Genomic DNA, 22,046 nt, shown 5'->3' on the forward strand with positions numbered 1-22,046 from the left:
TGTGGAAAAGTAGTATTTTAGTTGCTCTGTCAAATGTATGATTTGTTTCTTGTACAAACTTTTTATTGAATCAAAAATATTAGCCCTTGTAATTTAAGTGTTCTAGTTTTTGTTGATTCCTCCCTCATCCTCTAAGACCAGGCCCCACTTGTTACTTTTAACCAGCGAGATTGGTTCTTCTCTTTTCACATGCAACATACGTTGAACAGTTTTACCGTGGCCACAATTGTCTTACGAGATGGTAGAGCATGCCAGACTAGCAGTAAAAATCGTCGGTGTTTGTGATCTGCACCCTCCCCCCCTCACTACACAGTTAATCAGTAAGGTTAAAACTAGAAGATCTGTGGAAAAATTAAGCGAGATAGGTGAGTGTTCACTCTCATAAGCTGCAATGCCCGACGACTAGTTTTACGTGCAACGCCCGTGGAATGTTAGTTGAGAATGCACGTGCACTTCCGTTTGGTACGGACGTTTTTCCCCTAAAGTGGTATCGTTTTAGACCATATATCGTAATGTATCGCTCAAACCCACTTGTAACGCACGTGGAAAAAATTTAGTGAGGTAAGATGAGTGTGGCCTCGGCCTGAAAGTTTTAATGATCAATAATGTAGTAAATAAATAACAGGCTTCTAAATAATGTGTGTGTATTAGGGTTCTGGCAAATATATTTTTAACCATACTAAACTGAAGAACAAAAATCGAATATAAAACTTTTGTCATCTTCAACATTTTGGGAATTGTTAAACAACCAAGTGCGGATAATCTTTATGATTCAGTTCACTCACATCTGTGATGACAGCCTGTAGTTTGGAGTTCTCCTCTTGGCAATGCTGTAGCTTCAGTCTTAATTCTCTGACAGTGTCAAATTCCGTTTCACTCTTCACACTCTCGGCAACCTGTAACATCAAAAACAAAGGTGAGAATTTTGTTTCAATCTTCAATTTGTAATTAACATCCAGATCAGTGGGGTTACAAGGGGGGGAAGGGATTCCAAGGAATAATAAATGTAAACATTTAATTAGTGCTAAAAATGTAACGGATGTTTTTTGGACACAGTTCTAGACTTAAATGGATTTAGAAAGCCACCAAACACCTTAAAAAATACCAAATTTTGCAGAGGAGGTGGCCCCTGGAACACCTCTTTTTTGGAGTGTGTAAACACCCCCTTCCTTGACAAATAAGGTCCAATAACCACCACTGAATTTAATAACTGTAATTGAATAGAACTGTAAAAAATATGATTTTTGGTAGATTTTGTTTTAACATTAAATAACAACTCTAGCCGCAGCAGACCTGCAGACTAGGTAAATTTCCATTTACCTGGCTGGATTTCCACTAAAATAGTAATTTAAAATTATCAGATTCATTCCATTAACATAAAGGTTAATGAATTCTAATTCTTAAGGCCAAAACACACTGGCGCCTATCTATCCTCAGACGGATTACTACGCGCATACAAAAAAAAATCGCTACGCTGTTTATTTAATAAAGGGTCAACACACCACGTCTGTCGGTGGGTCGCTGGGATTTTTACCCCCTGGGCAAAGCTGACGTCACTATGACGTAGTAACCTGAGCGCTCTACAGTTTGTTCGTGGGCGGAATTTTACCCCTGCGGATTTGGAAGTCTAATGAAAATAGACAGAGCGTGATAAACTTGAATTTTACCCCCTGTCCATATAACTAGCGTTTAGGTAACTGTAAATGTACGGCTAGGATTTTTACCCCCGGATATTTACCGGATTTTTATGGAGTAAATCTTTTACTCCATGCACCTTGAATCACGAGGGCCAAAAGTAGGGTCATTCTTTTCAACCATCCCTCCTTTTTCAACCTCGGCCTTGCCAATGTATAAATGCCCCACCGCAGCAAACCTGCTGACTAAGCGAATTTACATTTGCCTGTTTTCATTTTCACTTAAATCTGTACAAGATTATGTTTAACGAGTACCTAAGTTTGCTGACACAAGGAGGGTCATAAAGAGTGTTTAAAAGGTAAAATATTAAAAGCTTGATATAAAATAAATAAATTTGCCAAGTTTGATCAAAATATATCCATAAACAGGCAAACGGTTTATGTTATATAATTATAATTATCCATAAGAATAACATGGGAGATTTAAATTTAGTATTTTTTTTCCATTTTTTTTTTAAGCCATTCAAAATGGTTTGTGAAATTGGGAAATTCTATGATTTAGCGTACGGTAAAAAAAATAAAAAAACCCTACTTTTACACCATAACCTCACCCCCAAAAAAAATCCTGTTCCCATGGTCCGATCATGCTGGTTTGCGAAGTTGTTCGAGTTAACATAGGTTTAAACGTTTGTGCCAAATTTAATCAAAATCGGATGATTTTTACTCGAGTCTAACAATTCAATGTGTATATGTGTGATTATTCTACCCCATCAATATATATATATATTAATTTGAACGAACGGATGGTGTTTTTTACCACTGGGGATATCAGAACGGAAAAGCAAATCGGTCCCGGGTCCAGGTCTTACCATGAAACCTACAGTAATAATATCCATATATGGAGAATTTGCTAACAGCTTGAGGCTTAGCTCTTATGGAATGAAAATTCTATCCTATACTCTAATATGAGCAACGTTTACTTGTATGTATGTATGTATGTATGTATGTATGTATGTATGCTTGCTTGCACAAAGATCTCGAAAACGGCTCCGACTATTTTCTTCAAATGTTGTAAATAGTTTATTCCTGGCCTAAAAACGAGTTTACTGCAGTTAGAACTGCCAACAAAAATCTAATTACGTAGAAAAATGAAACTGAAAGTCACATTTTGTTTACATTAGTCTTGTGGGTTGCTAAGTAACCATCTTGGCTGAATTAAATAACAAGGAAAAAATAAACAAAAGACATGAAATTGTCTATCCACAGTATACTAGCAAAACAAAAATACAGTACAAAAGGAAAAACATCAGTTGTTACTATTGAGCAAAGATTATACTGATGATTACTCGATACATTGTAGTCAAGGGTAACAGTGTGGAGTGTAGGATCTGTTTATGAAGATTAGATTACGGTATCTGCAATCCTTAAATGCTATGGGAAGGGAAGGAAACAGGTCCGCAACGTAGGAAGTGATGAAGGAAGTAGTAAAGGCGAGCAGTCTGGAGTGTGGGAACTATTTACTATTTATGACGATTAGATTAAGTTATCTACAATCCTAAAATGCTATGGGAAGGGAGGGAAACAGGTCCACGACGCAGGAAGTGGTGGATGAAATAGTAAAGGCGAGCAGTCTAGAGTGTGGGAACTGTTCATGATGATTAGATTAAGGTATCTGCAATCCTTAAATGCTATGGGAAGGGAGGGAAACAGGTCCGCGATGTAGGAAGTGATGAAGAAAGTAGTAAAGGCGATCTGTCCAGAGTGTGGGAACTGTTGATGACGATTAGAATAAGGTATCTGCAATCCTAAAATGCTATGGGAAGGGAGGGAACAGGTCCACGACGTAGGAAGTGGTGAAGGAAGTAGTAAAGGCGAGCAGTCCGGAGTGTGGGAACTGTTTATGACGATTAGATTAAGGTATCTGCAATCCTAAAATGCTATGGGAAGGGAGGGAACAGGTCCACGACGTAGGAAGTGGTGAAGGAAGTAGTAAAGGCGAGCAGTCCGGAGTGTGGGAACTGTTTATGACGATTCGATTAAGATATATGAAATCCTAAAATTCTATGTGAAGGGAGGAAAACAGGTCTGTGACGTAGGAATTGATGACAGAAGTAGTAAAGGTGAGCAGTCTGGAGTGTGGGAACTGTTGATGACGATTAGATTAAGTTATCTACAATCCTAAAATGCTCGACATAGGAAGTGATGAAGGAAGTAGTAAAGGCGAGCAGTCCGGAGTGTGGGAACTGTTTATGACGATTAGATTGCAGTGCGGAGTGTGGGGAATGGATTCATATATCTGAAATACTAAGACTGATTTCAGGGTAAACTAACGATTTTCACTGAGCAAAGCTCGGTCCCCAGGTACTTTCAGCTTAACTTGACCAATCAATAGTTTTATTAATATTAATGAAGTCAAACGGGGCGAAGCCCGTGGGTAACAGATAGTCCCCCTTAAAAAGTGTTTTGTATTTTAAATAATTTTCAAAACTGAAATAGAACAAAATACCCCCACCGCAGCAAACCTGCAGACTAAGCAAATTTCCATTTGCCTGATTGGATTTACACTAAAATGTCTACTTAAAAATATAACATTTATTTCCTATTTAAATAGAATTAGTTTAACAAGTACTTAGGTTTGCTGCATCAGGGAGGGTAAAACAGTTTTTTTTCCGTTTGTTTAATGATAATAGTCAGTAACAAATAAAAACATTTTCCACATTAATCAAAATATGTTCATAAACAAGCAAACTACAACAGTTTACTTGTTCTCCATAAGAATAACATGACAATTTTAAAATTAAATTTTTTTTTTAATTTTCTCTGTAACCATTAGGCGCATAATAACGCTTCAATATAATAAATTATTTGTTTTTTAAGCTCTACAAAATGGTTTGAAAAGAAATTGCAAAATTTTATGTTTTTTGGGTCAAAAATGGGAAAACCCATTTTTACCCCATAAAAGCCCCCATAAACCCCCGTTCCCATAGTCCGATTATGCTGGTTCGCGAACTCGTTCGAATAAATATAGGTTTACACGTTTATACCATACCAAATTTCATCAAAATCGGATCATTTTTGCGCTAGTTATCGTGCTAACGGACACACATATATATATGAATTTGAACGGATGGTGTTTTTGTCCTCTAGGGACCTCAAAACGAAAAAAAATCGGTCCCGAGTCCAGGTCTTACCATGAGTACTACGGTAATAGCTTATTCCCTATATGGGAAATTTGGTAAAAGTGGTTTATAAAAATAAATGCAATAATTGTTAAACACACACATTACACAGCTACACTAATCGTTGTAAAAAATTAGGCTATGTTAGTTATGTGTTACTAAAGAATGTTTCTGTAAATGGTAAAGACTAATTACTGTATTACAATTAATTGCTATAAATGTTATTGAAGTTAACTGAAAAAAAAATATTTTATAATTATGAACTATGTGAATATTGGCGGATAATAATGCACTGTTTTAGTCCACACGGGCAAAGTTAATTGATGGTATTAGCCAAATCTCCATAACATAATATGAACAGGATTAAGACAAAATTAAGAAAGACGAGACTTGGTATGGAGACTCAGCACAAGATGTAGTTGTCTCATGTAATATTTGTGACCTTAATACCTACCAAGCAAAAATGACGTAGGCCTATGAACCACACCTTACAAGAATGGGAGGTTGGATTGACCCGTTTTCCTAATTCCTTCCTATAAATGTGTATTTGAACGAACTCGTTCAATCGTCAAAACTCCTCAATTCAAACAGCTTAAGGAAGAAAAAATCTGATAAAAAAATTGGCCTTCCTCTGGTTTTATGTTAACACAATATATTTGTAGGCAGGGTGGGTATGATATAGCTAATTTGTAATACGGTAATGCATAAAATGATAACAGGGCTGTGAGCCTGCTATATAGATTGAATAGACCTCTATAACAACAAAGCCCCTCACTAAACTGTATCCAAACTACTAAATTATCCAAGGAAAATGTTCATGATTTTCAACGCTACAATAACGGCCAAGGAGAGTTGGGAAAGAGTTTTAGTCCGACATTTCCTTATTATCCACTCACTAGGCGCGGGGTGCTGGTGAGGCGGGAGGTGGGGTGGGAGAGGCTCATATCTTATTTTCCTTGTCGGTGACAATAGGCGGTGCCGTGCCAAATACGTACAATTGGATAAGTACACAACTGTACACCGCACAACGCGTACACGACTGTACACCACTCAAAGCGTACACAACTGTACACCGAATAACGCGTACACAACTGTACACCGAATAACGCGTACACAACTGTACACCGCCCAACGCGTACACAACTTTACTGTACAGCGCACAAAGCGTACACAACTGTACACCGAACAACGCGTACACAACTGTACACCGCACAACGCGTACACAACTTTACTGTACACCGCACAAAGCGAACACAACTGTACACCGAATAACGCGTACACAACTGTACACCGCCCAACGCGTACACAACTTTACTGTACAGCGCACAAAGCGTACACAACTGTACACCGAATAACGCGTACACAACTGTACACCGCCCAACGCGTACACAACTTTACTGTACACTGCACAAAACGAACACAACAGATATGCTACAAAGCGTACACTGTACTCGGAGTAGCATTAACTGCATTGCAAGCGTGCAAGAAAGAAAGGAGGAAAACGAAGATTTGGATGGAACAGATACTGTACCTCCAAAGACCATATAGGCTACTGCATGTATTGAGTCCTGCAAGACGTATACTATTGGACGCAGAAATCCTCAGGAATATCTGGCGTATGCCACTTGCAATTTTTACCGATTTACTGTTTTTTGTTGTTGTTGTTTTTTTTTATAAAATAAAACTTAAAATACTATATTATTTTTTTATAGCAAAATCCAAAATTTAATTTTACCATAGGTAGTTCTTTGTGGGATTTGTGTATTTGTATGACGGTTCCCAGAAGAAGTGGAGCGAGCTTGCTCTATCCCCCCTTTCTTCCTAAATCGGCTGGAAATCTCTTCCGAACTCCCTGGTCACCGGCCAAAACGTGACCAGGAACACGGATTTACACCATCAGGTTTCAGAGCAACGTCGATCGGGTCCGATTTAGGGTTTCGAGATCGAGTTGTGTAAACCGGGCTTTATAAGCATCTAAGTTTTGCATGGAACCATTATTTAAATAAGATCAAGATTAATTCAATATTTTAAGGTATTGTGTGTATTTCAGTAAAATTGAGTCTCGCCCTCAGAAATTCATTAATCAATAGCTTTATATTTTATTGTTTACAATTTTAGAAGAGTCAGTGGAAGGAAGATAATTCGATATCGAAGTGTACGATGGGTTGTGGTGGTGAGTGGCGACGATGTGGGTCAGTTAGGAAGGTCAGGCTGGAATAGCAGTCACTTTCCGTGTCACTCTGTTTTGCAGATCGATATTTATTTATAATTTGGCAATAATATAAATAGCAAACACACATAATTTTTACATGTCATTACGAATCATAAAGTTGAGCACTGTGTACGTTAAAAGTGGTTAAGAGTAAATAATCGTGGAAATTAACAACATTTTCTTCAAAGCTCTTGATTAGGCCTACATTAATAAATGTAAATATAGCCTTTCCTAAACACAATCCGATCCGTGTATACAGATGGTTAACAGTTTATGTGAAAACGGCTGTAATTAACGTCGAGAACAGCCAGAAAAGTATGATTATTCAATGAGGAAAACATCGGGTGAAATGCGGCGAACCGTATAACAGAAGCTCCACAGCAAATTTATCTTGGCCAATTATGATAATTGATTTAACAGCACTGATCACTGATGTGGTGTTATCTAATCTGGTAACAGTTTACAGTTGTACCTTTACGTGTGATGTGATGTGGGACAGTGGGAGTCGTTTAATAGATTTCAGTTTGGTGATTAGTGATAAGACTCTACCGGTGATTCCTCTACACTCTCCACAGCTGTTGGACAAATAAATGTGGTTAAGCCACACTATGTCAACGAAAATCTATTTAGGCAAATTGCTTTATTACATACTCCTAAACTTAATTTAATATGTTTTGTTCCGTTGTACTTCCTTACAGTTTAATTAACATTTACATAATAGGCATTTGACTATTTTTGCACTTTCAGGTAAATATAGTAGCGGTGAAGAGAACTGGCTGGAATCCTGTGCAATTTTCCTTGCGAATTAACGTGACTAAGGTGTTGTCATTAGTCTGATGCGATCCTATATACGTACAACGTAAACACAATAGGCGGTGTAAAATAAACTGCAATAAGGGGACCTAGAGTGATATCGACTTATAAACTCGGATAGAAGATACAGATAGAATAACGTTATATCGACAAGGAGTTGTGTGGAATATTCCACTAGTTGAGGGGGGAAGGGGGGAGGTAATGTAAACGGAAATGCCGAGGCAAATCCAATCCAATCCTGGCGACAGATAGAACCAGGAAAACTCGCACCTCTAGCCCGCTAGCCATGCCTTAGTCGACTACATCACTGACACAACACAACGTCAACGAATAACCTGCAGTAGACTACTACAATAGACTATAGACTACATAGAGACCGCGGGAGGTAATGGTATTGGTAAAGCGGTAATAACGCTCACCGCTCACCTAATAGGGGAGGGGGGGGGAGTAGAACCAGGAAAACTCGCACCTCTAGCCCGCTAGCCATGCCTTTGTCGACTACATCACTGACACAACACAACGTCAACGAATAACCTGCAGTAGACTACTACAATAGACTATAGACTACATTGTGACCGCGGGAGGTAATGGTATTGGTAAAGCGGTAATAACGCTCACCGCTCACCTAATAGGGAAGGGGGGGGGAGTAGAACCAGGAAAACTCGCACCTCTAGCCCGCTAGCCATGCCTTTGTCGACTACATCACTGACACAACACAACGTCAACGAATAACCTGCAGTAGACTACTACAATAGACTATAGACTACATAGAGACCGCGGGAGGTAATGGTATTGGTAAAGCGGTAATAACGCTCACCGCTCACCTAATAGGGGAGGGGGGGGGAGTAGAACCAGGAAAACTCGCACCTCTAGCCCGCTAGCCAATAGCCATGCCTTTGTCGACTACATCACTGACACAACACAACGTCAACGAATAACCTGCAGTAGACTTCTACAATAGACTATAGACTACATTGAGACCGCGGGAGGTAATGGTATTGGTAAAGCGGTAATAACGCTCATCGCTCACCTAATAGGGGAGGGGGGGAGTAGAACCAGGAAAAGTCGTTAAGCAATCAGCATTTGCCGTCTCTGTATACTGTAGGAATAGTAGAGTGATGCGAAACACGCTCTGCACTTGCACATTGTGAGTAGAGACACCGTATACACAGTATCTAGAGGAGAAAGGTGAGAGAGGAGTAGCTAGTTATGTGTAGATTCGCTATCTAACATACACAAACTCGGCAATGGTAACATCCAATCCAACAGGTGTACTTAATCAGGAAAACGTGCACCAAAATCAAACTCTGCACCGCCCACGTTGCAAAGTGTCATGTAAAGCCGGGTTTTCCTAGGCGCGGAATCGGCGAGCGGAGAGAGGAACGCGGAGAGCGGAATTGAAATTAACATGGCATTCCGCTCCGCTTCTAGGAAAACAGTAACATTAAATTGCCTAAGACAAGTGGAGTCCGCTCTCCGCGTTCCTCTCTCCGCTCGCCGATTCCACTCCTAGGAAAACAGTAACATTAAATTGCCTAAGACAAGTGGAGTCCGCTCTCCGCGTTCCTCTCTCCGCTCGCCGATTCCGCGCCTAGGAAAACAGTAACATTAAATTGCTTAAGACAAGTGGAGTCCGCTCTCCGCGTTCCTCTCTCCGCTCGCCGATTCCGCGCCTAGGAAAACCCGGCTTTAGGCCACTTTACCCCACAGTGACAGCGGTTTGTGTTTGTGTCGCACGCGAACGGCTGTGAAATTGTCAAGCGATTTGCAGCCGCACTCTGCAGCCCGCAACCGTGGTAGAGGAAGTAAGCGTTGCCAATATATATAAAGTACTCACTATCACTATCATTTTATTGACATGGGCTCTTCCTGTCTAAACTGTGTTTGGATTTGATATGTTTTAAACGTCTTTAATCTTTAAAACATTCATCTGAAGAGGAAGCTTAATAATTCAAATGGTAAATAAAATAGCAATCACAGCACGTGTTACATAATGAAAGTACTTTCAGTAGAAAACTTGTTATTCCAAAACAATTTAATTAAAAATAATACGTAGGCTATACGCTTTCGGATAAGTTAGGTCAGTAGTCTATATGAATTAGTACAAATGCAAAACACTACAAACATTATATTTGAACAAATCAATTACTAAAGAGGGGCGACCCCGTGGTGCGTAAATACTCCCATTTATTTGTGTGATTTAATTATAGGATCGCAGCGGCTGTCGCTGAACGGTGACCGCATAGACAGGTCTAATTTAAAAGATCTGACTGCTCCACGAGGTACAATATAACCGTGGAAGAGGGATGAAGGGATACTTTACCATTAGAAGTAAAGTGGGAATAGTTCATCTCTTCTAACCCAGTCAGGAGGGGGGCCGGGGGGGGGGGGGACAAGGAAAACTCGCTCCTAGCCCTGGCTTTGTTGACTCTCTATCGACCGGCGTTGGTGTTGCAGCAAAACACATCTATAGCACAACACTTGCCAAAGAACTGTGTGTCACAGGTTCGCGACAATGTATAGGCCTACTGCTACTGTAGAGACTGGGCGAGCTGACCATTGACTGTAACCCGAGTAGGATACTGTGTGACGTCGCTAACCCTGGATTTGTGGCTCATCACGAATCTTAATAGCAAAACACATAGCACACCACGTGATAAAGATTAGTGTCGTAGTGTCCACAGATATATTACAATGTGCTAACTGGGCTCTGAGCTTATATAATGTAAAACTCCACAAGAATGCATCCGGTAGCACCAGGAAAACTGGCTCACAGCCTTGGCTTTGTTGGAATGGGTTTACGGGGAATAGAGGGCTGAGTTATTGTTATGCAAACAACAATTGCATCTATTCGACATATATTGAGAAGACTAGACGATTCTGCTGCAAGGAGAAGGACGTATAGCAAGTAGGTCGTGTATTCGTTTATAAAGCAGCTTTGAGTCATTCAATTCTACACAATCGAGTTTTTCAGTAAAGACCTGTACCTGCGGCTGACTTCATAGACGTTTCACTCCAGCCAGACAACGATTGTACGGTAGGGAGTAGGTATTGTATGGTCATGGTTATCGATTATATCCAAAACTTGCTACTACTGTAATGAAGAGTAGAGTACATTATAGTAAATGCCCAAGAATAGAGACTAAAAATAATGTACACAGGCGGTTATCCTATGAAAGCCCGTTTTCCAAAAATCCATGGTCAGAAAGGTACCCATTGCGATGTTAGACGAGGGTTAGTTTTGGCCCCGAAGGTTACAGTTCCGCCACCCTTGAGACCCACGGTAATAGCCTGTTCCTCGGATGGGGAATTCACTAAAAAGAGTGAGAAATTAACCTTTATGTATCTTATAAGGTTATGCCTAACTCTTTATTCTGTGCTTATACGCTCCGACAAAAGCTTTACGCGGTGAACCTTAAATTACAAATTACACGTAAATATCAATATATACCTGCAGTGCAATACAAACCGAAATCGAGTGGAAAATAAGTGACAGTAAAGGTTGATCAATCTGACAATGAAGGATATAATGGGTCGTATAAATAACTGGAGCAGCGGAGAACGACGTTAAACGAGCTGAGGTACTGCATCGCACGACGAGCTCTCGACTATGTAATACTAGCTGTACCCGCGGGCTTTGCCCCGTTTAACTTCATATGTGAGCTCGTTCGCATGGCTCAATCACGTCCTGGTTGAAGTTCGTTCGCTACACTCACTCACCTTTAAGTTGGAGCTCGTTCGCTACGCTAACTCGCCTCCGGGTTGAAGTTCGTTCGCTTTGCTCACTCACCTTTTGGTTGCAAATAAGCTGTTGTCATAAATTTAAAATACCCCCGCCGCAGCAAACTTGCAGACTAAGCGAATTTCCATTTCCCTGAATGGATTTACACTAAAATGTCTCCTTAAAAATATCACATTTATTCCCTATTTAAAAAGAATCAGTTTAAAACATACTTAGGTTTGCTGCAACAGGGAGGGTAAAAGTGTTTTTTATGTAAAATGTTAATAGTTGGTAAGAAGTAAAAACATTTTCCAAATTTGGGCAAAATATGTTAATAAACAAGCAAACTACAACAGTTTACTTATTCTTCATAAGAATAACAGGGAAATTTTAAATTTACAATTTTTTGGAATTTTCTCCGTAACTATTAGGCGCAATATAACGCTTCAATATACTAAATTATTTGATTTTTTAAGCTCTACAAAATAGTTTAGAAAAAAATTGCAAAATTTTATGTTTTTTGGGTCAAAAATGGGAAAACCCCATTTTTACCCCATAAAAGCCCCCATAAACCCCCGTTCCCATGGTCCGATCATGCTGGTTCGCTAACTCGTTCGAATAAATGTAGGTTTACACGTTTGTACCAAATTTCATCAAAATCGGATCATTTTTGCTCGAGTTATCGCGCTAACGGACACATATATATATATAAATATATATATATATATAAATATATATATATATATATAAATATATATATATGAACATATATATTTATGGTATATATATATTTATATATATATGAATTTGAACGGATGGTGTTTTTGGCCTCTACGGACCTCAAAACGAAAAAAAAAATCGGTCCCGGGTCCAGGTCTTACCATGAGTACTACGGTAATAGCTTATTCCCTATATGGGAAATTCGCAAAAAAATAATAGTGCTGCACCCTGTTGGTAATCCTTGTAACTTTAATGCTATTGCACATCATAGAACAGAACCAACTTGTTTAATTGAAACAGCTGTTAAGTTAAGATTCATTTATTCCATTTAAATATGAGTACTCATCAGGTTAACATGGGAAACTCCAGAGCCACTGGGGCGGAGCCCGAGAGTCCGATCAGAATAAAAACCACTTAGTTTTCCTATTTAATGCCTAAAGAATCAGTGTACCAAATTTCAGCCTCCTAGGTAAATGGGAAGTGGGAGAATTAGTGATGAGTGAGTCAGTGAGTCAGTCAGTGAGGGCTTTGCCTTTTATATAATATATATAGATTGGTAGAATAATGATTTGATTGTATAAATATAGAGCACAGCTGAGAAATGCTCAGTCAAATCAACGTGAAAAAAAACTAAGAAGTTTGTTTTAATACACGCACAATTAGCAATACAGTAACGTAAAAGCGTTTTCACCACACTATAATGTTTTTAGCTGTTTTACATACGTTAATTAGTGGCTGAACGTCCAATACACTGAGCACTTTTTAAAGGATTTCCTTTGTCAAATTCTGTTTACTTATGAAGAGTTAGAGTTGAGAACACTGCCGAGCCTTATTGATGTATGTGGGGACTGGGAGTAAGTGTATGTATGTACACCGTATGTATATAGTTGGTACATGGTAAGCTGTTTTGAAATACACCTGAGAATATCCGCTTCATATTCTTTTGAGTGTTTCGCAGAGCCACATAACTGTACAATGAAGACACGGCCAAACTGTGGACTCAATCTAATCGTCAAGCCCCCGGAGGATGCAGCTGTAGGACCACGCTCTTACAGAAAATATAAACAAAAATTCCGATTGAGGACAGAAATTTACAAGCTTGATTGGGTTTCCATAGTTGTTATAAAGTTTTTATAAAAAAAAAATGTCGTGCATACATACTTAACACAATATCGGTGTATCACATCCGAATTATATAGGTTTTGTCTTTATAATGAGTGACGGTCGTAATGAAGTATTAATAATTCAGCTTTACAGTACTTAGAATTTAACAGTAATCGTAGTAGTAGTAGTAGTAGTAGTAGTAGTAGTAGTAGTAGTAGTAGTAGTAGTAGTAGTAGTAGTATAAATTTCGATTGCCAAATTTTAAATCAATGTGTTTTTTGCAGTTACAAAAAGCTAGATACTGAGAATGAAAATGTTTAGGATATTCATAGTTGTTTCAGCTAAAAAAATCGCTGTAAATTGATGATTATTGAAAAATCAAACAATGTAATATGAAATGTTGTAGACAAGCACAGCGAGAATAAGAGCTGGTGGCTGATAAGGCGTTATGTAAGGTTAAGTTTTCCTCGTCTTGTTCCAAGAAACGGTTTTGAAATAACACTCACCCATGCAAAACATACCCGTGATTGAGCATAGAAACAAACAGCATGTGTTGTGAAATCAATGTTAAACACGTCATTGATCAATTACTCTAATTACACAAAATCTTAAATGTTTAGGTGCTTGTTGCCGTCTCTTGTTACACTAGCACACAGAGGCAAAGCTAAGTAATGGATAGTATTTATCGGTGAAACCATTAATATTAAATTAGAGTAGGCCTAGCCCTTGTATTCAGCCTCAGCCTACCCACATCCATAAAGGATATTTAGTTAGTCTGTATCGACGTTTGTTTTGATAACTTTTTTAATAATTACTGGATCAAAATAACAGGATTACCAAGGTTTTGGTAGGATTGGGTTGGAAAAGTAAATCTAGCACGGTGGATTCATACCAAGTGTTGTACATGGAGTGAAACTATTTCAGCATTAAATGTCGCATACTACCGTGATCCGTGACGCTTCAAACCGGGCCCGATTCACGTAAATTGTTTTTATTTCCGGAATCAACTTCGCTATTTTATTTTTAAAACGTATGTTTGCATTTTATCATTTTGTAGCTGTTATAAATACTTAAATAACACAAACATTTAAAGGGCTTGGACTCCTTTCTCAATTGTTTGTGATACAGTCAGTATCAGCATGAGAAATTCCATTTGCGTACACTCTAAAACTATTTGTTCAAATTAATCTGGTTTTTAAATTATTAACACTATTATTAGCAAGCGTTTCCAGTTATGGTAAAATATCAATAGAACTACAATAATTTAGTTGTGTGACTAAACTTATAAAAGTGACATAGAAAGCGCGGTTAATTTATTTTAATTTGGAATCTATATTCAGAGCTAACAAAGGTCACAAACTTTTGAGAAAACACCATCCCAGCCTCACCCCTATCAACCCATACTTGGATGCAAGGTCTTGGTGTACCCCCCCCCCCCTCCACAAAAAAAAAATAGTTTTTCAATAAACCCTCCCCATAGGGCATTTACCTTAATTACAGGATTGTTTTTTATCACATTTAATAGTCAACTACTAATAGTCAATGGTATAAGTCAATTGATACATTTGATTTTATTTGTATTTCTTTATTTGCTTTTCGCCTTAGTTAACCTTTTGACTCTTATAGATTTTCTATGTAAAAAGTTATTAGTTTGGATTCTGCCAAACAGCTTATTTAAGTTATAATACAAGAGATCTTGATTGAATTAAGCAATAAGTAGGCCTACGATTGAGGTTTATGCATGTGTAATTTGCATGGTAAGTTATTCAATTGTTTTTTACAGTATATTTAGATACCTACATTTTTATCTTAAGTAGTCTTGCTCCGTTGCGAAGAACAGGCAGAAAACTAGTTAAAATCGATACAAAACTAAAAACAGAACAGTTAGCTTTATATTTACAGACTTTGCGTCAAATTAAGTTTAGCCACGTTATAATATTACGTTATTGATAACAGTAATTGTAGCACATTTTCGATTTAATATTTTGCGATCTAAACGTAGCCTATTTTCTTTTAGCAAATGCCAAAAAAATATGAATATGTATATAGGTCTAACTATGAATCTGAGAATTTCTATACAAATAAAAATTGCATGATTATTTTTTGTAGGCTAATATTTTTGATTGTTATTAGGTTTTTTTACTGTTAGGTCATTAGGTTTATTTGTGATTAAGTAATTTATTTACATTCCGAATAACGAACTCGATTGTAAAGCCTTCTGACTACTTATCTGTACATTATTGGATGAGTGCTACGGTAATAGTTTATTTTGAATAGATAGCTAGGTAATAAGGTAATAGATTTTTTTAGCAAACTATCATGAATTTTTAAAGCTTTACGTTACCGGTACTTTAATACTTTTCAATGAATCTGCGACCATACAAAGTAAATAAATAATAAATAAATAATAAACGTTTAAGCGACGTTGTTAACGTATCAATGTTTTGTGGACTGTGTATTTATTTACTTATTTATATATTTGCCAACGGATTTAGACCAATTTTACAGTTTGATTAGGCCTAAATACGATTACTATCATAAAATTTGATGACACTATCAACACTTTCAAATAATTATTTTGTTATTGTGTAAATTCTGAATTCGTGTGTGTATGTCTGTTGGTAACACATTAATGTCCTTATTTCTCAGTGTTTCGTGGAAAAGACAAGAGCACCTTTGTTAATGAAAATTTTAACCCGAATAAAGTGTGCAGTAGTGGGGTTGAGGTAGTATTTTAACTACTTTTAACCAGTGTGAAAAGTAACTTTCAATTAGGCTACAGGCCTACCTTAGGGCTATGTCTCTTAGATCCATAAAGCAATTCATTTTATCATCCTACTAATCCTACTAATATTATAAATGAGAAAGTTTGGATGGATGGATGTATGTATGTTTGTGTCAAGCAAACGCGAAAAATACTGGTCTGATTGGGCTGAAATTTGGTATGATGATAGCTCACATTCCCAATTAACATATAGACGCATTCTTATCTCAAAAGTCCTTTCGGGCTCCGCCCCAGTGGCTCTGGAGTTTCCCATGTTAACCTTATGTGTAATCATATTTAAAAGGAATAAAAGAATTTTGTCAGCTGTTTCAACTACACAAGTTGGTTCTATGATATTGAAAAGCATTAAAAAGTTACAAGGCTTACCAACAGGGTGCAGTACTATTATTTTTTACATTTATGACAACATCTATCCTATAAAGGTCATAAAGGTTAAATTTTGTTTTTAAAAGGCTTATGTGTAACTATTTTATTAACAGATGTAAAGATCAAAATGTTTCAATTTCGTGTTTTCTTCCCGTTGCAAAGCACGGGTACAACAGCTAGTTAGATATAAAATATGGACTAACACGATCGGATGACATTTCAATTATCAATTATCAATTATCAATTATCAATTATCAATTATCAATTATCAATTATTTAAGATGGGGACGCCACTATGTGCGTATTTTAACCCAAATATGAGTGAAGGATGAGTGTATGATGAGTGGTGCGATCTTTTAGTCTTGTTAGTGACTAAGGCCGACATGTTCCTTAGACACAGCTGTTAATTAATAGCCCATATAGCTAACGGCAGCTAAGGGACCTACAGTTTAGAGTGGAATCCGAACCACATTTTTCCCTTGGTATTTAACGAATTGGTTTAATTATCAGGATAGTACTGCGGATAGTCGAGTACTCACTCGTGCGGACGTTAATCCACACCAGGGAGCATCGCATCCACAGTGTTTGCCTATAAATATCCACAATTCGTGACCTCCTAGTAGCTGGATTACAGGACGACGCCACCCGTCCCAGTCAAAGGATTATGTGATCTAGTTTAAAAGGAACATGACCTTTCTGTCATGACAGTAGCTGCTTAAATAGTATTTTCCCCTTATTCAATTCTGTATTTGTGTGTGTATGTTTGTTGGTAACGCATTAATGTCCTTATTTATCTGTGTTTCGTGGAAAGACAAGAGCACCTTTGTTAAAGAAAATTTCAACCCGAATAAAGTGTGCAGTAGTGAGGTTGAGGTAGTATTTTAACTACTTTTAACCAGTGTGAAAAGTAAGTTTCAATTACAGACCTACCTTAGGGCTATGCCTCTTGGATCTATAAAGCAATTCCTTTTATCATTAGGTATAAAATATGGACTAACACGATCGGATGACATTTAATTGCGAAGCATTCGTTTTGGCTTGAAACTGTCAGATATTTTATTTGCAAATCTTTATATGTATTCCTATACAGTAATAGTTTTGCCAGCATATCTGGAAAAATGCACACTAAATATGCAAACCAACTCCTGTTCTGAATATGGAAGGTTTCAACTTAGAACGGGCACACAGCTAGTAGGGAATACAAGTTATCGTGATACTTTTATTCCCTTTTGAAACCTCTTCTCAAAGTTTCCACTTGTTTGTTCAATGTAGGATAATAATCCTATATGAATTTGAACGGGTTACATCAAAACTACAATATTCACTATTATTGTAAATTGGCTAAATTTGAATAGTCATTCAATAAAAAAATCTTTACTAGTTATTTTCACACTGGTCGTGCATGTACTGAACCAACCCGTATACGAAAGACAATGATTTTTAACGCTAATAGGAATAAAATAACACGATTCACAATCTTATAAGCTTTTATATACAAATTATTGTATTTGCAAGTAGACCTGTTTATCGCGATACGATACAGGGCTCTCAGTATACAAGCGACATGTAAATACGCTACTCATTAACAACCTATATAATTAAATTATCTTATAGATAATGCAACAGTTAAATGAAAAAGTGTATTAATTTATACGTATATGCTCGATAAATCTCGCACTTCAAACATTGTCTCAAATATGCAATGACTCACTTTTACTCTTGTTGTTATATATATATATACTATTTTTTTAAATAGTGTAAAAATTTAAGGCATTTCTGCCTTTTGGCTGTAAATTAGTGGTTCTATTCACCTAATGACTGTTCTAAACAAAACAAACATTATGTTGGAAAGGTAAATGGGTTAATACCACAGACTATAGACCAATTAAAAATGGTATATTGGCTGTGGTAATACCATTGACTATTATTGGACACAGAAGTTCATTATAATATAGGAGGATAGTGTAGTATAGTATAGGATAGTTGTAGTCAAAGGGTGGTAACACTGGATTCATTTCGCCCTGGAAACAAGTAACTTATTGGACCCTGTTACCCAGCGCAATTTGCGTAGGCTACCATGTACAGTACAAATGTTTAATTTGTTTATTAAGTATTGGAAGCCCATGGGGCGTAGCCCAAGTGAAATATTAAAACAGGAATAGGCCTATATGTTAACCACACGTATATAAGCTACCTTCATACGAAATTTGATTTCAATCGGTTCACACGTACACAACAACCTACCAACCAACACACCATCTCATTTTTATATATTAGAATAGATTAAAAAAATGTATACGTATTTAATACTATATAAAGTAGTAGGCCTAAATAAAGTATTAAATACTTTATAGTTTTTAAATTTTATAAACTACTTTTGTCTATTCCATAACGAAATTACCAGTACGCTCTAATACAGCCTAAACACGGCGATTAAATTTGTCTATATTGTAAAAGTAATTTTTTCTTTGTTTTATTTTAAAGCAGTTTCAAACTTGTTATGTTTACACAGCAAAACATTGTCAAAAGTATTTGGCGAGGGTTTAATTTACCTTCGCCTCATTGAATAACGCATCATGTTGCTAACCTTACGGAAACTGTCCAGTTAAAATGTCAACTTTTTCACCACGATATCTTGATCGTTTATCATAGGTTACATTTGATGGTCAATAAAGATACATTAGAATTTATTGGAATTAATAACAACACTATGCAACATGTCTAGATTTGTTCGTGAATAAGTCGAGATTTGGGTCAGTTAAATAATACATTGATATTCTAGTACGTATTATAATTAATTACTAGGATTCTAATATAATTTTTCTTAGATGATTTGTTGTTATACTAATTCATTGCAAAAATCAACCATCACAATAACGTTAATTGGACAATTGTATTTTTTTTCAATTGTCGTCAGTAGGCTATTTTTAATACAGAGGTGTGCAAAAGTAGGTATGGTGACTGTGAAGGCAAACACAGTTTAAACACAAAATGAAGAGAGTGTTTTTGTCAAGTACAACATTTTTAAGAGTTAATTTAAGGTTCTTAATACTCTTTAAGTACATCGGAAATGTTTTTGTTGTTGTATGAATTAATATACATACATTTACACCCCACTGTATATTATCAACGGGTCGCTTTTTAATGGAATAGATGAGGTGATAAGGCACTGCTATAATGTAACAGTGATAAATCGTAACTTTAGGAAGTAGACAATATGATGAGTCTCTCAGAGATATTTATCAGGTTGTACTGTAATTGCTTGTGTCTTACCGTTGTGTGTGTGTGTGTGTACGATGGTAGTGGCTGTGGACAAGACCGTGGCAGTGACACCCCTCGCATATCACGATGGCAGTGGCGATCGTCTGTCATTGATAACAAACACAGACGTCCTGCTCCATGGCTGGTCCGACACAGACTAAACTGAAACTGCCGTGCCGCCTGCCGCCCCGCAGCCGCACCGAGCGCCTTACTTTCCTCGTTCCATCCGTTCCTCCGATTGGTTCGGTGTAAACGAGGAAACTGACAAATTTATTTCAGAACTAACTGTCTCGCTTGCACTCTTTCGTAGAATTTTGTTTTTCTTTAAACGGAATAAAAATGTTTTCGCTTATCGTGTGTTATGAATAGTTAATCCCCTTCCTTTCTATCACTGGTTTTATGCTCCTCACTCCCACAGTGTTTGCTTTTATGTATTTTTCTTGTGGAAATAGCCTATTAAAAATATTTTCACATAAGTTACAACTGTTTAGAACTATTTATGTGTGAAATGTGAAAGTAAATAAATATACTGTATATATATTTAAATATGAAATGTTTTTATTTTGTATATACACTTAAATATTTAAACGTATATATTTAAATATTGATTAAAAAGAATTGATAGGTTATATATACAACTGAAGAGACTACATGATGCGTACTACTGTGAGATTTACATTTAATTTATTGTTTAATCTCGCAATTAGAACACCGGCAAAAGTACATTGTATGCTTCCAATTAAAAAACTCCTTAAATAGTTAAAACACTACGCATCCGTCAACACAGCATGTTAAAGTGTAAATGCCACAGCGCAATGAGCGTGTTGACTAAATCAAGTAGTAATTATACTTAATAAACAGTATCAAAATTAAGTTAGGCTACTAGTATGATATTGATTTGATCTAGTATTTTTAAATCGACTCACTAACGTTATAATTATTAATCGACACAATTGACGTATTCACACCCCTGTAATCAATTATACACAAAACACTATTAATAGTTGATAAAAACCAAACATGTGGCCCCGCGTGAATGAGTCGCTAGTTGTAAACATAACCTATAACACTAGATACTGTAAAGTGTCTGACAGATGACAGTGGAACTCACATTCTGCGTATGGGTATGCGGGGCCGATCTGATCATAGTAATGGGTGCTGACATATGATGGACCTTGACTCGCATAGTGACACACACGCGCGCACACACACACAACACTAGTGACAACACACGTCCTGTTCCATGGTGTCCTCGCTACACACTGACTGGTTGACTGCACTACACTCACACTGACGCAGTCGCGCCTCGCGCCGCTCTCTGCTCTATCGCCGCGTTTTCCTTGTTCCCCCCACGCCCCTCTTATTGGTCGCTTCACACGATTGCATGAGTCCCGGGGTCTCTGACCTTAATGATAACAAATACTGTACAGCAGTTAGTTGATGTCTCTCAACAGGACTTGAGTGGTTTACACGGAAATACAGTAGTTCAATGGTCGAGCTATTTCTTTGACCGCATTAATTTGGCTTAACAAGAACACGCTTACAGTATTTAATTATTCATTCGACTTATTGTTGGGAGGAACATTATTAGTGGGATTAATGTTCCTCCCAACAATAAGTCGAAGTAATAATTCAATAAATCGTAAAACGCTAAATAAATGTTAGTTAGTAGTGTTTAACACTATGACTACAGTATGGTTTATCCAAGGCTATCTAATTTATGGACCGTTTAATGATGTTGGAGAATTATAATAATACGAGATAAGAATCTTGTTTTAAGTAATCTATCGCCATACTAACGGTGTTTGACACTCACAGTGTATATTGGAATAGCGCTAACCTGAACTACATCCGCATCCGCTTGTTCTCGTGTCACATTCCACATAATATTATAGACAATAAAGTATTCTGTAAGCTCATTTCTATGTGACCTCTGAGAGTGTTAAATACATTATGTAGATAGATTTGATATGTTTGGGAATATATTTTCAAAAATAACGAGGTGTTAGCCCGTCCTACGTACGGGAATTCAGTAGTCAATTAAAACCGTGTACAATTCAGATCAGCTAGTTTACACATATAAAGACAAAGTTTCTTGCAGTTTTAATGTGAAAAATCATGTTGTAAACAAATGTTGTGTAACCAAATCTATACTTATTTAATACGCAAGCAGGTTTTCTGTGACAATTATTCCTCCTAAACTACTGAACCGATTGATATGTTGATATGTTTTTGGTGTTATTGGAAAGAG

The 22,046-nt window shown here is 37.1% G+C and overlaps 1 protein-coding gene across 2 annotated transcripts in view; it reads right to left on the bottom strand.

Moving 5' to 3' along the window:
* Window positions 1-22,046, bottom strand: part of LOC128983185 (uncharacterized) — a 139,942-nt gene that overhangs the window by 15,056 nt on the left and 102,840 nt on the right. Inside the window, exons 1-2 of one of the 2 annotated variants that reach the window (XM_054402376.1) lie at window positions 20,907-21,069; window positions 786-896 (exon numbers count right to left, since the gene is read on the bottom strand). In XM_054402376.1, the coding sequence (XP_054258351.1) occupies window positions 786-896; window positions 20,907-20,981 (186 nt within the window). In that variant the 5' untranslated portion in view covers window positions 20,982-21,069. Of the gene's footprint in view, window positions 1-785; window positions 897-20,906; window positions 21,070-22,046 lie in introns of those variants that run through there. The other variant, XM_054402375.1, reaches the window with a different exon arrangement.

The sequence above is a fragment of the Macrosteles quadrilineatus genome, unplaced genomic scaffold (assembly GCF_028750875.1).
Source record: "Macrosteles quadrilineatus isolate MER2022 unplaced genomic scaffold, UCM_ALF_1.0 Scaffold_1__1_contigs__length_201487025, whole genome shotgun sequence".
Classification (NCBI taxonomy): Eukaryota; Metazoa; Arthropoda; class Insecta; order Hemiptera; family Cicadellidae; genus Macrosteles; species Macrosteles quadrilineatus.